Raw genomic sequence first — 16,644 nt, forward strand, 5'->3', positions numbered from 1 at the left:
ATAATAGTCCTTTGGAAATTATGAGGCATTTAGAATACAGTTTAATAATTGAGTATATAAAACGAATATGGACAAAAGAAAAACTGCATGATAAAAGTAAGAAAAAGTGAATTATCTTAAGAGTACTAGTTGCAGTTCTGGTCAAGTTACTCATACCTCATTATAAGCATTCAGGTATCTTAAAAGATAACTTGTTCTTATTTTGAGTAGATTACATATAAAAAACGTATTTTGAAACTGACAGAATTCCATTCTCTAAGGTTTCTTTTTCTTAGTTTTTTACTCCTCAAGTAATCAGATGAAAATCTGTGTCCACAGATTTTTCAGAAGATATATTTAGAGGAAAGACTTACAGATAATCAAGGAAAACTGTGTGGCATTTTGAGAATAAACACTAAAAGAGGAATTTGGTGCTAAAAAGAAGCTATCAAGACAAAAATATTAGTACTTTCAAAACTTGTAAGACCAACTATTGAACCTAGAAATAACCTGAACATAAGAAATGAACTAGTCTGTTAGGAATAGATAAGGAAAAGGGACACAAGAAAGCACAGCTAACTATGAAGTTTTAAAAAAGAAAAAAAGGCCAGGCGCAGTGGCTCACACCTGTAATCCTAGCACTTTAGGAGGCTGAGGCAAGTGGATCATCTGAGGTCAGGAGTTCGAGACTAGTCTGGCCAACATGGTGAAACTCCATCTCTACTCAAAAATACAAAAATTAGCTGGGCGTGATGGCATGTGCCTGTGGTCCCAGCTATTCAGCTACTTGGGAGGCTGAGGCATGAGAATTGCTTGAATCTGGGAGGTGGAGGTTGCAGTGAGCCGAGATTGTACTGCTGCACTCCAGCCTGGGTGACAGAGCAACTGTCTCAAAAACAAAACAAAACAAAGCAACACAAAACAAAATCCCTCACACACAAAAAAGAAAAAGCTGACTTCCCCAAAGCAGTAGCATAACATGCTAAAGGACCTCTTTCTATGTCCCTTATTTACTTACATTTGCTAAAGCTAGAATACAAATAGGTGACAATGTGCAATCTCTTTCTAAAATGTTTCTAAATTTCTAATGTTAATTCACAATTTTATTTCCTCCAATATGCAAGAAAATTTTGTTTTGCACATAAGCATTCATAACTTTGGAAATTTTAATCCATGATATAAATTCAAAGATGCCAAGACACCTATTGCAATTTTTTTTTTTCTTTGAGATGGAGTTTCACTCTTGTCGCCCAGGCCAGAGTGCAATGGCATGATCTCGGCTCACTGCAATCTACACCTCCCGGGTTCAAGCAATTCTCCTGCCTCAGCCTCTCGAGTAGCTGGGATTACAGGCGCCTGCCACCACGCCCAGCTAATACCTATTGCAATTTAAAAACAAAATACAGCTATAAGTAGAAAATTTTTGTTAAATTTAGTGTGGATTTTTGTACCCATTTTCTATTTCAAGTAGATTAACCCCTTAGATATATTCTGCTAAAATCATATTTGTTGCCTAACACCCAGTTAACAAAGCAAAACAAAAACCAGTTAATTTATAAAAACAAAATGCTAATTCTTGTTCTACATGAATGTATTTCACAGATTTTAAGGGGTTAATCACCAATTAGAAGACATGCTGTGTCCACACTATTTTATGATTAAATGTTAATGGGAATATATTAATTCAAATTAACATGGTCATGTAAAATATATAACCCACTCAACCATTTAAAAACTAGTGTGAACACTGCTCAATTCTAGAAGAGACGAAGACAAAACAAACAAAACAGTCACACAAAGGACAATAAATGCCAGGCTCTGCATCCAAAATCCCTCCTTTATCAAATGGCAGATGTGACACTGAGCTTTTGAAAACCTTGGTCAAAAATCCTTCCGATGTCTTGGCAGCAACCCCTGACAGGATCAATCCCCTCTGTTAGAAGGCTTTGGACCGGGCCTGATAAGCTACAGGTGGGAAAAAACACACACAATACTTAACTTGCTGCAGAAAAGATTCTGTAGCAAGGGTTAGAGCATTCTGAACATTTCAAGCTTAAAGTCAATTAAATGTTTACTTAATGTTTAACTGTCAAACACAGTATCATAAAACAGATCTGTCATGCGTTTAACAGTTATTTGGACAATGTAATCATTTCCTTTATTAAATAATTTTTGGTATTAAAAAGGACCATTATGCATTAAAGAAGCTACCACACAATGCGCAAGTAGTAACTCTCATGATTCACAATTGTTCTTCCGGCAAAGCCTTCCTTAACCCCTGTACTAACTCCCCAAAGCAAGCTATAGGCTTTAAATGATTTTAAGACACAGAGCATTGGGAGCTGCAGTGAGAGAGAATACATACCGTTATTCTGCAGCAAGAAAGAAGCAATCTTCATAATGAAGCTAAAGACATGGTTTACTGCAGTTATCTGCAGCAAGGAACACTATCAATGTTTCTACACTTTGACACATCCAACTTTTCAGCTCAGTGTCTTGAAGCAAAATCTCTCCATTTTGGACTGACCATTTTCCTCGTCATATTTACGAAATTCAGAACAATAATTCTAACTCAAGTCTGGGTCAGACAAAAATATAATTTTGTTTCCTTTAGAAGGGATAGGTTATCAAATAATTTACTGCAAATATGATACTATTCACTTTAGACTTTTACAACATAAAATGGCTTGATACTGTACAAATTTAATTAAGTATAAATATAACTGAACAAAATGTATTCTGAAATAAAGTTAAATGGTTATAATTTAACACTAAATATAGAAACATTTATAATATGTCATATTAGTTTTATCAAATCCCATATGCTGTATATGACCTGACCAGATTGACTCAGGAACTGTCTCTCCAGCGACACCCATGGCCAGACCTTGAGTAGAAACTCATGTTCACATAAGAAAATCCTTTACACAAAACTCATTTAAGATGCAAAGCTTAAGATATAAATATCATCTGATTATGGTATACATGCAAAGTATGTAAAATTAGACATCTCCCAATGGCATTTTTGGTAAAATGTTCTTTTCCTGGGTTGTGAAAAGCCCAGTGTCTTAAAAAAATTGCTCTAAGAAAACAAATTTAAAGAAACAGTAATTGAGAGACTACTGATGCTATTTTATACAAATTAATTTTAATATTAAGTATGTAGTACCCTCTTCCTCCTCAACCTGTATCACAAAGAAATATTAGTGTAGACTGTTACTCCATACTCAACAAGATGTATAAAAACATGAAAGGAAACAAAGTAAATTTTATCTGACCCATAAAACAACAGAACCAACATACTGCAGACACTGATCATGCTTTTCAGCTTAAAAGCTTTTGAAGCTCTGAAAATGTTACAGAATAGTCCCTAAAGCAACATTGCTGGCACCAGCAGGATTTCATATTCTATAGTTGTAAATTAAGTTTAAAAACCCTGAATTGTGCTGTGACTCACTATCTACATTTACAGTTTATTTTTCAGTATCTCAAGTGTGATATTAGGGTCAAATGTCCAAATCCTCCTGCATTAGGATGTTCTGCATTTATGAAAGCGCTCCAAGCCAAAGAGCAACCTCAGAGAACTAGAAATATTTACCACAGGACAAGCCAAATCCACTATCACATATCTAAAAATGCCTCTTAAAAACATGTGTTATGAATACTTAGCCAATTTTGTTTGTGAAAACTCTTGTCTTTTTTGTAAGACAAGGCAAGAGCAAAAACTTCTTAATGCCAAGTTAAAGTTGTGTCCCCCTAGTCACTAGCAACATTTTAAAACCATTTTTTCATGCACTGACTATGCCAGTAAAAATAATTTTGAAGTTTTTTTCCAGAAATCTGAGGTTAGCAAGAAAAGAAAGAAATCAAGAAAATCAATCATACCATAGTGTTTTATATAAAAATACATCACTAAAAAGAGCATTTACTCTGTGGGAAATTAACTTAGGCAAAACCGGTTGCTAAATAAGTCAAATCTATCAAATTCACATGTAATGCCAGCATGTTGCCTTCTAGGGCTTAATACCATCTTAAAGAGTAGATAAATTAAAAAAAAAGTTAATAGAAAGTAAAAAATTTAATGGCTTTCCAACCTCCTTCCCTCATGTTCTCTTCTCGAATAATTGGAGATGTCAGGGTGATAGTGACTTGCATTTTGGGTTCCACACATGAATTCAAAATTATTGCCGCTTCAGATACAGCACATTTTATGTCATACTTCTCAGGGCTTATAACCTGTGTAATGAAGATTATAAGAAACAAATTGGATTGGATCTGTTGTATTAACAAACAAAAGCAGTTTCATTATGGCTCTTTCACTCTCTCACTAGCCTAACCATTCTATATGAGGACTAGATCATATACTGCTCCTTCTAGGAAGCCCTGCCATACATGCCAGTATTATTAGTCTTACTTTCAACTTTCAGAATGCTGTGTTGAATATTTACCATTGTTTGTATTGTGAGTTATTTGTACATACGTATGTCTTAGATGATAAATTCTTGGATAAAAGCAACACTGTCATATTTATAACATATTTGCATAATTTGAATGAAGCTAAAATAGCTACCTGACCTTAAAAGAAGCTACAATTTAACTATTGCCATATTGTACATTTTCTGTGAAATCCTCATTTTATCAGGGAGCAGAAAGTCTCAGTCAATATCCAGAAAAACCAGGATTTGCTGTAATTTGGTAGACACATAAGCTCCGTTTTATATGAACAAATGAAGACTCTACAAAAACTACATACAGTATTTACAGTATAGTATCTAGGTTTAAATCCTAGTTCTAATAGTTTACCAGTGATGCGATGACAGACAAATTATTTAACTACCCTGCATCTATTTCTGTAAGATGGAGAAAATAATTGTACCTAACCTATAGGGTGGCTGGAAGATTAAATGAATCAACTATATAAAGCACTTAATATAGTATTATGTAAGTATTAACTATAAATTAATTTTAGTTCACTTGCTTATCCACTTGAAGAGTATTTCACTTCTAGCTTAACTGGCTGTTAGTTATTTAGTTATGATATATTCCCTGGTTTGCAATTTTACTAAGCACCACAATTAGGATCAAGATGTTTATCGCAAATTCTATGATTCTTCCAAGGCCTCCAAACCTTTTCTTTTCCCCCTTCATTGCCCTAGCAGCCTCAACAGGAGTACGAAGTAACACACAACAAAGCCAATTCTGCTGGCTCCTGATAATTTAAAAAAAGACTCATCTACAATAAAAAATTTCCCATCTGGAATAATAGTAATATAAAACAAGCAACAGCAAGTGCCAGAGTTGTCAGAGTTTTAAGTTTAATAGTGTGCTTCACTGTCCCTTTTGTCATAGGCTGCTCTGCTACAGTAAGGTACTGTTGTAATTCACTACTGCAGAACCCACATTACCAATGAAATCTGATTCCTTGAATTTAGAATGCTTCATTAAATTGCAAGTTTTATACCCTCAATTATTAAAGGAATCACTACTTTAAATCTCATTCTGACAAGGCTAATATATAAAATTTTTTTTTTTTTGAGACGGAGTCTCGCTGTGTCTCCCAGACTGGAGTGCAGTGGCGTGATCTCGGCTCACTGCAAGCTCCGCCTCCCGGGTTCACGCCATTCTCCGGCCTCAGCCTCCCAAGTAGCTGAGACTACAGGCGCCCGCCACCACGCCCAGCTAGTTTTTTGTATTTTTAGTAGAGACGGGGTTTCACCATGTTAGCCAGGATAGTCTCGATCTCCTGACCTCGTGATCCACCCGCCTCGGCCTCCCAAAGTGCTGGGATTACAGGCTTGAGCCACCGCACCCGGCCTATATAAAATTTTTGTAAATTTTTGTAAATTTAAGCTTAACAAAAAGTTTGCTTTTGTAGGACCCAAATAAAATATTCTATTAGTTTTGCATTGCCATGTTTTGCTGGATGGAGACAAGAGAAGTATTTCCTACCATTATAAACATGCAGAAAACTGAAAATATTCACAATATAACTGGGGAAATTCAAATCAGAAAGACTACTTTAGTTACTATATTTTATTAAAAGCATTCAAATAGACAAGAGGTTCATGAATTTAAAAAATTTAACCTTGCTACACATGGGATTTTATTTTTAAAATCACTTTGTCCTAACAACTGCCTTCTTTTTTTTTTTTTTTTTTGAGACGGAGTCTCGCTCTGTTGCCCGGGCTGGAGTGCAGTGGCCGGATCTCAGCTCACTGCAAGCTCCGCCTCCCGGGTTCCCGCCATTCTCCGGCCTCAGCCTCCCGAGTAGCTGGGACTACAGACGCCCGCTACCGCGCCCGGCTAGTTTTTTGTATTTCTTAATAGAGACGGGGTTTCACCGTGTTAGCCAGGATGGTCTCGATCTCCTGACCTCGTGATCCGCCCGTCTCGGCCTCCCAAAGTGCTGGGATTACAGGCTTGAGCCACCGCGCCCGGCCACAACTGCCTTCTTATGATTCAAGTCTTGGAAAAAGAACAAGAAAAGGAAGGCATTTGCTGCAATTTTACATTTTTAAATACATCAGCAAGATGGTTTCATGCCAAATACAATCACTATAAAACCTAAAAAAGATGAAGTAGAAAATAGTTTCATCAGTTTGCACAATCAAACAAAAAAACTCAATACAGAAAGTCAAGCCAAAATTTTAAAGGCTGGCTTAGGTTTAAACTGAAGCACAGTCAGTCCTGCCAAAAACTTCTGAACCAGACAAGGGGTAAAAATTAACATTTCCATAATACTTACAGCAAGCTGTTTGGGTAGGTTTTCTGCAATACGGCTTAATAATGTCTTTGAAGGTTTCTCTGAGCACAGCAAAACAAGGTTGACATTTCTATCTCCTCGGAGAAGTAATCCTTTTGCCAATACTCCCACTCGCAAAACTCCTTTCAAAGCTCTGCAGTAAAATAAAATTATATTATGATATTTCTCTGCTTAACCAGAAGCATAATATTCTGTAAACATACAATAGTAAGTGAAATAACTTTTATACCATTAAAATTTCCACCAACTGCAGTAGAAAGACATCCAGCATTTTTAGAACTATACTTCATTTAAGCAATGTGGATTTAAAAAAAAAAAAAAAAAAGAGCTAAGTTCTTTACAGAAAGACAACTGCAAAGCAATGGACATTAACACTTCTGTTTCTTATTTCACAAGTCAGAATAATAAGAGCCATGTTTAATGTAATACAAAAATATTTTCAAATGGTAAAAGGAAAATAAAAAGCTACAGCTAATAATGCAAACTTGATATACAGACATTGCTAAAGCTTAGGCTTACTCATGCTTTACAGTCAGTGCTTTAAGGGAATAGTTATTAAAACAAAGACTGAGTGTGGGGCAGAAGCAACAAATAAATCAAAACAGAAAAATCGCAGCTGAATACAACTGTAAAACTATAATGGCTGCTTTGAAATACTCAAAATAGTTTATATAAACTTAAAATGAGTACAATTACAAGGTTAGAGACCACATGTGTTTGTGGAACTGTGTATTTCTATTTTTGCAAGTAGCAGCTGAATACATGAAATATCTAACACAGGCATGGTTAAAATACATAGAACTCACACCAGAGTTATCAGTCATAAGCTATATTTCAAATGTAAGAAGTCCACATAAGAAAAAACAAAATTATAGATATGGTAAATAACTTTCAAAACACACCTGTCTTTACCTCCCTCTTTCTTATCATCTCCCTCTTTGTTCTTGTTCTTCTCATGTTCAGACAAACTGTCTGAAACCAGTTTTAAAGCACGTTCAGTAATAGAAACAATTTTCTGAACTGCCTGTAACTCTTCTTCAGTTGGATAAATGGTGGCATGTTTTGTCATTACATAACGGTCGTCAGATGAGTCAGGACGACGTAAGGGCTGCAGAGAAACAAAGTTGCTCAATTTAAAAAAATGTTTCCTGAGCAAAAGCAAATGGTATTTTTCAACTATACATATTTGTTGTATCTTCTCAATAAGAAAGGTTTTATCTTCTTTTTCCATTTCAGTAAAAACGAAAATGCAAACTATGGAAAGTTATACCATCAAGACTATATGTATGTATGCATGCATGCATGTATACCCACTTTGCCTTTGCCTCAAAACAGGTAACATTATAATACATATAAACCTAAAGCTATGAAAATGCTCTTTACTCAACTTTAAAAACCAGTGATTCTGAAACTTTGCTTTTAGTAGTTTAAGTCTTACAACTGTCAACCCTCTGAGCAAAGATAAATGAGAATAGGTTAAAGAAGAGAAGTCTACTTTTTTCTTGTAACTGCTCTACAGAGAAACAAATCTTGTTTTTGGTAGACTGAACTTACACAAGATGTCCCTTTTACCCAGCTTCTGTACAACACAAACTCTCAAGATGCAGATTTTTCCTATAGTCTTAATAACATCAACTCTGGGGCTTATCTTAAACTATTTTATCTATCCCTTATCTTTCACTCAATTTAGAAGTAGTAGGTTTTAGATGGTCAAAACTGGAAGAAGGAAAAAAAGATTCTAAGCCACTGGTAATGGAAAAATAAGAATACATTTCTTTTTATTAAAAATAGACACTGGGTCTCACCATGTTGCCCAGGCTAGTCTTGAACTTCTGGCATCAAGCCATCCTTTCACCTTGGTCTTCCCAAAGTAGACTGGGGTTATAGGCATGAGCCACTGCACCCAGACCAGTAAGAATAACTCTAAAGACAAAGCAGTTGCCTTTGACATCAGTTGTTCCTGAAAGATATAGCAACTCATGCCTGTGTCCCAGCTACTCGGGAAGCTGAGGCTGCAGTGAGCTATGATCATGCCACTGCACTCCAGAGGAAAAATAAGAAAAGAAACAAGAAAAAAAATTAGTTGTTCCTGCTAATGTAAGGAAAACCAAAGGCAAGAGTCTCATGTGAAAGAACAGTTGGCATAAAAAGCTCTGTTCCCATTTAGCATATACTGAAAATAAGAAAGATTCCCAGAAATTCTATGAGGTCCTTATACAGAAGACACAGGAAACATATATTTCCTTCCTGTGAAAAATGGAGGAAAGATCCTAAATCACATTAAAAACTTGTATCAAGCTGGGTGCAGTGGCTCATGCCTGTAATCCCAGAATTTTGGGAGGCCCAGGTGGATGGATCTCCTGAGCTCAGGAGTTCAAGACCAGCCTGGCCAACATGGCGAAACTCTGTCTCCACTAAAAATACAAAAATTAGCCAGGTGTGGTGGTGAGCGCCTGTAATCCCAGTTACTTGGGAGGTTGAGGCAGGAGAATTGCTTGAACCTGGGAAGTGCAGGTTGCATACAGTGAGCCGAGATCACACCATTGCACTCCAGCCTGGGCAACACAGCAAGACTCTGTCTCAAAAAAACTGTCAAGATTACAAGTATTAAGTCTAAAAATTAGCCCCTCCAAAATTGTTTTCTTCTAATGCTGAACCAGTCAAACTTTCACTCCTTATATCACCAATGTGGATACTCACTGCAGGCCCCTGAGGCTGAGGAGGCATGCCTGGTCGGACTCCCAGAAGGCCTAATGGGCCTGGAGGACCATGAGGATAACCTCCATCAGGCATTCGGCGGCGATCATCCCAATGATGCTGTTCTTCCTCCATTCTTCTCCAGTACATGTCCTCTTCATAACGTCTGAAACATAAATGACATTATAAGCATATGAGGAAAAATACAGCCCAAGAACTTGCATCAACAGTGACAATAAAAAGCAATAAAAAACCCCACCCACATCAGTCTAGCTAAAATTTCTTCCCAAATGTATCTAATTTTCCATGTTTGCTTTCATTGCAAAGTAAATGAAAGAGAAAAGAGAGCATGAGAGAACAAAGAGAAAAGCCGAAGAAAATTTCAGCCAGAGGAAAAAGTAAAAAGAACAGGCATCAGAAACCTCAGTTTCTTATAGTCTCTCTCCTGCTTTAAGTATGAACTGGAAACCCAATGCCACCTAAAGGAGGCAGGCCAACACTGTGAGTAAATGACCTGAAGTGCACATATCACATTTGGGAATTTTCTTCATGTCCTCAAAGAAACATGCTCTTTCCTATGTCTCTACTATGAAGAAAAACAGTGCAAGGCAGTAATAAATGGCAAATCATAGTCAGTCTCATTGTTGGGGACACATTAAGGGTGTTCGGAATTATGGCAAAATAGAAAGAGCATGTTCTGGCTAGAGATAATAGCTGCTGCAACTCAGCTCCTATTAATTGTTGCCATAAGGGAATACAATAGTCCCCACCATCCTCATCGCTGTGGTTTCAGTTACTTATGGTCAACCACGGCATACAAATATTGAACAGAACGTTTCAGAAAAAAACGATTCATAGGTTTTACATCTTGTGCCATTTTGAGCAGTGTGATGAAATCTTGTGTTGTCCGGCTTCATCCCACCTGTGAATCATCCCTTTGTCCAGCATATCCACACAGTATACACCCTACTAGCCTATGAGTTCTTTAGTAGCTATCACTGTTATCAGATGGAAAACATATAGTATATACAGGGTTTGGTACAACCTGCGATTTTCGGTATCCACTGGAGGTCTTGGAACGTAACCCCCTTGGACAAGGGGGGACTGCTGTACAGGCTGTATTGCTGAGGTCACCAGGATTTTTGTGAAACTTCATGATTGCTGGTTCAGATTACAAAATACTATGCATACCAAATATAACACCTTTGAGCTGAACTCAGAATGTGAGGAGCTAGTGTATAGCCTCTTCTTTACTGACCAACATTTGTAGAATCTATTCTTTTTTTTTTTTTTTTTTTTTTTACAATCTCCTCCCCTCTGCCCTTCCAGTTCTTTCCTCACTTTCAACTTCAAACTAGGATACCAATAATTCCCAAGGGAAACCATGTGTCTACAGCAAATTCTGTTAACAATTAGGTTAAGGTCTGACTACAAAGTAATCTGTTAAAACAAAAGAAACAAGTGTGCTTCCTGACTACCATTAAAGAAACTACCAATTTCCTCAGGTTGGGAATAAGCAGTGCTTTTTTTTTTCTTTCTTAAATTGGCAGAGTCCCACTCTGTTGCCCAGTGCAGTGAGTGGCATGATCACCGGTCTCTACAGCCTTGACCTCCCACGATTAGGTGATCCTCCCACCTCAGCCTCCCAAGCAGATAGGAATACAGGCGTGCACCACCATGCCTGGCTAATTTTCCTATTTTTTGTAGAGATGGGGTCTTGTCACGTTGCCTAGGCTGGTCTCAAACTCCTGGGCTCAAGTGATTGCCTGCCTTGGCCTCCCGAAGTGCTGGGATTACAGGCAGTGAGCCACCGTGCCCAGCCAGCAGTGCTTTTTAGGATCAACCAACTATGGACTGACAGAAACCATTCTTCTATCTATGTTATTTAGGTTTTGAGGAAAAAAATGAATAAAATAGCTTAAAGGTTCTGGAAAATCCTATTCATTCCAGTTTCTAATAGTTTACTGTTGTTGCTAACGACGTTTAAGTCAAATGAGGGCAGGGACCTTTATCCATTGTTTACCAATTTGTGCTTACTACCTAATACAGTTCCTGGCACATTGTGGATGCTTAATAAATAGTTGATATTATCGGTGAAAGAGGAAAGCACTGTATAATCTAGCTATAGAGGAGAATTTCCAATATGTTACAAAGGCAGAAACTTCATAAAGGACAAAACTGATAAATGTATAAAAATCAAAACCAACACATACATAATAGTAAAAACTATTTAAAGGTAACCCATAAAAAAGGATTAATAACAATGTAAGAAATGCCTGTACAAATCAACAGGTAAGAAAAAAAACAAGCAATTTACCACAAAAGAAGTATAAACAGCCAAGCATGAAAACAATTCAAAGTGAAACAAAACGGCTATCACATTTAGTTGGTAGAGATTTTATTAAGCTGTAGCAGGGGTTCTCTAGGTGCGATCCAGGGCTCCAGTGGTCCCTGAGACCCTTTCAGGAGATCCATGGGGTTGAAATTATTTTTACAATAAGGCCAGGCGTGGTGGCTCATACACGTTAATTCCAGCACTTTGGGAGACCGAGGCGGGCAGATCACTTGAGGCTAGGAGTTAGAGACCAGCCTGGTCAACCTGGTGGAAACCCCATCCCTACTAAAAATGCAAAAATCAGCCAGGTGTGGTGGCAGGTGCCTGTAATCCCAACTACTTGGGAGGCTGAGGCAAGAGAATCACTTAAACCCAGGAGGTAGAGGGTGCAGTGAGCCAAGATCGTGCCATTGCACTCCAGCCTGGGCAAGAGTGAGACTCTGTTTTTTAAAAAAAAAATTATTTTCATATTTTCATAATAAATACTAAGACACATATTTGCTTTTTCATTCTCAAAGTGTACAGTGAAATTATCCAGAGGCAACATGTGTTATTCACCACATATGAACACAAAAGCAAACATGAGAATTTTGCTGCCTTCTCTAAAACTAGACATTAAAGAGATGTATAAAAATGGAAAACAGCGTAACTCTTTCCACTATTCTGTGGAAGAAATAGTTATTAATTTTTTTACTGTATTTTCTTGATTTAATATATTTCATGTAATATTTAAACAAATATACATGTAACCATATTTCAAAAAATAAAATGTCATTTTAAAATGAATTAATAAATATTTAAATTTCTTAGTTTTTAATTTTGTTTTTTTGAGATGGAGTTTCGCTCTTGTTGCCCAGGCTGGAGTACAATGGCGTGATCTTGCCTCACCACAACCTCCTCCTCCTGGGTTCAAGCGAGTCTCCTGCCTCAGCTTCCTGAGTAGCTGGGATTACAGGCATGCACCATCACGGCTGGCTAATTTTGTATTTTTAGTAGAGATGGGAATTTCTCCATGTTGGTCAGGCTGGTCTTGAACTCCCGACCTCAGGTGACCCACCCGCTTCACCCTCCCAAAATGCTGGGATTACAGGCATGAGCAACTGTGCCCAGCCAGTTTTAATTTTTAATACAGTAAGTCTTGACAGATACAACCCACATAAGGACTCTTTGGAGTCCTTGATAACTGAGGATAAAGGATCCTGAGACCAAAAAGTCTGAGAACCACTGAGTTATGCTATCCAGTATAGGCAGACAGGTGAGTATCCTTCAAACATTTCTATTTCCAATATTCTATTATCAGCAGCAACTAACAATAATGTATGCACTGATATCGCCTCAATAGGTTCACATACTTGGTGAAAGAAACAAAAAACTGCCTCAAGGAGGGTCAATATATTAATAATTATAATAAGGAAATACTGGAAACTACCTAAATATCTAAACAATAACAACAAGGATTGGTTATAAAGAAAATTTTACATATGCACAAAAAATACTATGTCCTTATGAAAAACAAAATCCAAATTTAGTTTTAAAGTTGAAGATATGTAAATGAAAAAAGTGGATTATGAAAATATGTATACGGTATGTTTCTGCTAAAACTGTATTTTAAAAGTTGTACAAAAATATTCACAGTGACAATATTCATAATAGCCAAAATGTGGAAACAAGTTGCATGTCCATCAACTAATGAACAAAAACACAAAATGTGGTACATAAGGATGTATTATTCAGCATCATTTAGTCATAAAAGAAAATGGAATACTGATACATGCCACGATCTGGATGAACCATGAAAACATTATGCTAAGCGAACGATGCCAGACACAAAAGACTGCATTAAGCTGATGCAAAAGTAATCGCGGTTTGTACCAAATGAATTTATTAATTCAAATCGCCATTTGGCACAAACCGCGATTACTTTTGCATTAACCTAATATGACTCCATTTATATGAAATCTCCAGAATAGGCAAATCTACAGAGACAGAAAGGTTAGAGGTTGTCTAGGGCTGGGGCTGGGGGAGATACTAGGTATGGGGGACACATGGAGAATTATTATTATTTTTTTTTGAGACGGAGTCTCGCTCTGTCGCCCAGGCTGGAGTGCAGTGGCACGATCTCAGCTCACTGCAAGCTCCGCCTCCCAGGTTCACGCCATTCTCCTGCCTCAGCCTCCCGAGTAGCTGGGACTACAGGCGCCCGCCAACTCGCCTGGCTAGTTTTTTTGTATTTTTTAGTAGAGACGGGGTTTCACTGTGTTAGCCAGGATGGTCTCGCTCTCCTGACCTCGTGATCCGCCCGTCTCGGCCTCCCAAAGTGCTGGGATTACAGGCTTGAGCCACCGCGCCCGGCCACATGGAGAATTATTGTTAATGGGTTTGTGATTTCTTTTGAGGGTGATGAACTGTCTTAAATTGATTGTGGTGATTGTTGCACAACTCTGTAACTGTATAAGTTTAGAAGATATATTTCAATAAAACTTAACATTCATTTTATATCTTTTTATATGTGTATATATATATAAAAACAAATATTTGAAATATGTTTTCTCAATTCTCCTTCCCTATAGCCACTAAAGTTTCTTAATTGACATTATTAATGTGTAGAATCTATCAAATCTTATATTTCTATCAGGTAACGTATGTCTGTTTTGCTTGTTTGAAACCGAGGCACTTACTTATAAAATGAAATATTTCTTCATATGTTTAATTTATAAAAGATGCCAATTAAACATGTAACTCTAATACCAAGGTCACAGTAAAATATTAGTATAGCCAGTAACAATTTTAATGTATGTCTTTCCCAGACCTAGGATCTTTCTTGAGTGAAAATTGAAAGTAAATAAATCTGGATTGCTTTGAATGGGAGTCATATCCCCAGAATGGCTAAGTTTTTAAGAAAGGTTGAACCACTTACGAGGCTATCAAAAGTTAAACGTATTACCTCATTTCCATTCTCCAACGCTCTTCTTCTTCTCGCCTTCGCCAGTACTCCTCCTTCTGCATTTGCTTCCTCATTTTCTCTTCTTGAATCTTTCTTGCTCGAATACTAGGCTTTACTTCTACTTGCAAATCTGGATTTACTTTTTTCTATTAATACAAATAAGATATTAAAAAAATAGCAGCCCCGAAACAATCTTCGTGTAATTTTAATCATACAATTACACATATTCTTTAATCATGGAGGCTTTTAGTTTCAGTTTTAGTTTCACTACAGAGTAAAATCAATATAATTAAGGTGAATCAAAGATTCAAAATACATTAATAAAAATTATATAACTTAGTGCTGACCAACAAAAAGTCATGAAATCCTTAGAAAGACTAATGGATATTTAATTTTACTTTACATTTAACACTTGAACAACAAGGGTTTGAAGTGTATGAGTACACTTACATCTATGCTGCTGAGTTTCTTCTGCCTCTGCCTCCCCTGAGAGAGTAAGACCAACCCTCTTCTTCCTCAGCCTACTCAACTTGAAGATGATGAGGATGAAGACCTTTATATGATGACCCACTTCCAGTTAATGAATAGTAAATATATTTTTTCACTGATTTTCTTAATAACATTTTCTTTTCTCTAGCTTACTTTAAGAATACAGTACATATGAGATATACATGACATACCAAATATGTATTAATATAACAATAACTTTATCAGTAAGGCTTCTGGTCAACAGTAGGTTTTTAGAAGTTTTTAGGGAGTCAAAAGTTATAAGCAGCCTGGAATCCCAGCACTTTGGGAGGCCAAGGCAGGCAGATCACTTGAGGCCAGGAGTTTGAGACTAGCCTGGCCAACATGGTGAAACCTCCTCTCTAGAAAAATACAAAAGTTAGCCAGGCATGGTGGCACGTGCCTGTAGTCCCAGCTACTTGGGAGGCTGCGGTGGGAGGATACCTGGAGCCCGGGAGGTTGCAGTAAGCCATGCTCATGTCACTGTACTCCAGCCTGGGCATCAGAGCAAGGCCCCATTTCAAAAAAAAAAAAAAGTTATAGGCAAATTTATGACTGCATGAGGGGTCCCTGCCCTCCATGTTGTTCAAGGGTCAACTGTAACTGTTTATAAACAGATGACTCTAAATGTCTATGTTGGGGTTAAAAAGTTTCTTTTCATATTTAAGCACTACCCTTTTACAATGTTTTAATTTTCACCTCCTCTGTGTTTAAAACAGAAAACATGGATCTAGTATATTAATCCAGCCTAGTTAAAAACTTCAAATACAGGCCAGGCACAGTGGCTCACACATGTAATCCCAGCACTTTGGGAGGCCAAGGAGGGTGGATCATGAGGTCATGAGTTCAAGCTAAACTGGCCAACATGGCGAAATCCCATCTCTACTAAAAATACAAAAATTAGCTGGGCCTGGGGGCACATGCCTGTAAATCCCAGCTACTCGGGAGGCTGAAGCAGGAGAATTGCCTGAACAGGGACCCAGGAGGCAGAGGCTGCAGTGAGCCGAGATCATGCCACTGCACTCCAGCCTTGGCTACAGAGCGAGACTCCGTCTCAAAATAAAAAAAAAAAACTTCAAATACAGTATCTGATTTATCTTAACATTTGAAGTGTATTCAATGAAGAATTCCTGCGCTAAGATAAGTGAAGGGATTTTCCAACGTATCAACTCATCTTGAAGTTCATTTTGGTGGGAATTCTACCAAGATGAAGAAGGTGGATAAAGAGTTGAGACTTTTTTCAAACATTAATTATCTTTACATGATTGCTTGGTCCAGGCAATGCTTCAGTTTTGCCACAATTACTAAAACCGATGAGAATGTTATTCTTATTTAAGTATAAAAATGGATAAATAAAAACCAAACATCCATCTGAGTCTGTCAACATGACATGCTAATCTTAGAATGGGACATCATGGA

At 37.3% G+C, this 16,644-nt stretch overlaps 1 protein-coding gene across 2 annotated transcripts in view; it reads right to left on the minus strand.

The window, feature by feature from the left end:
- The window catches only part of ZFR (zinc finger RNA binding protein), an 88,653-nt gene that overhangs the window by 24,916 nt on the left and 47,093 nt on the right, over positions 1-16,644 (minus strand). For both annotated transcript variants that reach the window (XR_003119839.1, XM_025388047.1), the window contains exons 11-15: positions 14,719-14,864; positions 9,443-9,605; positions 7,645-7,850; positions 6,725-6,875; positions 4,074-4,215 (exon numbers count right to left, since the gene is read on the minus strand). Coding sequence is in view for 1 of the 2 variants with exons in the window: in XM_025388047.1 (XP_025243832.1) it covers positions 4,074-4,215; positions 6,725-6,875; positions 7,645-7,850; positions 9,443-9,605; positions 14,719-14,864 (808 nt within the window). In the remaining variant the exon portion in view is untranslated. The remainder of the gene's footprint in view (positions 1-4,073; positions 4,216-6,724; positions 6,876-7,644; positions 7,851-9,442; positions 9,606-14,718; positions 14,865-16,644) is intronic.

The sequence above is a fragment of the Theropithecus gelada genome, chromosome 6 (genome assembly GCF_003255815.1).
Source record: "Theropithecus gelada isolate Dixy chromosome 6, Tgel_1.0, whole genome shotgun sequence".
In the NCBI taxonomy this organism is placed as follows: Eukaryota; Metazoa; Chordata; class Mammalia; order Primates; family Cercopithecidae; genus Theropithecus; species Theropithecus gelada.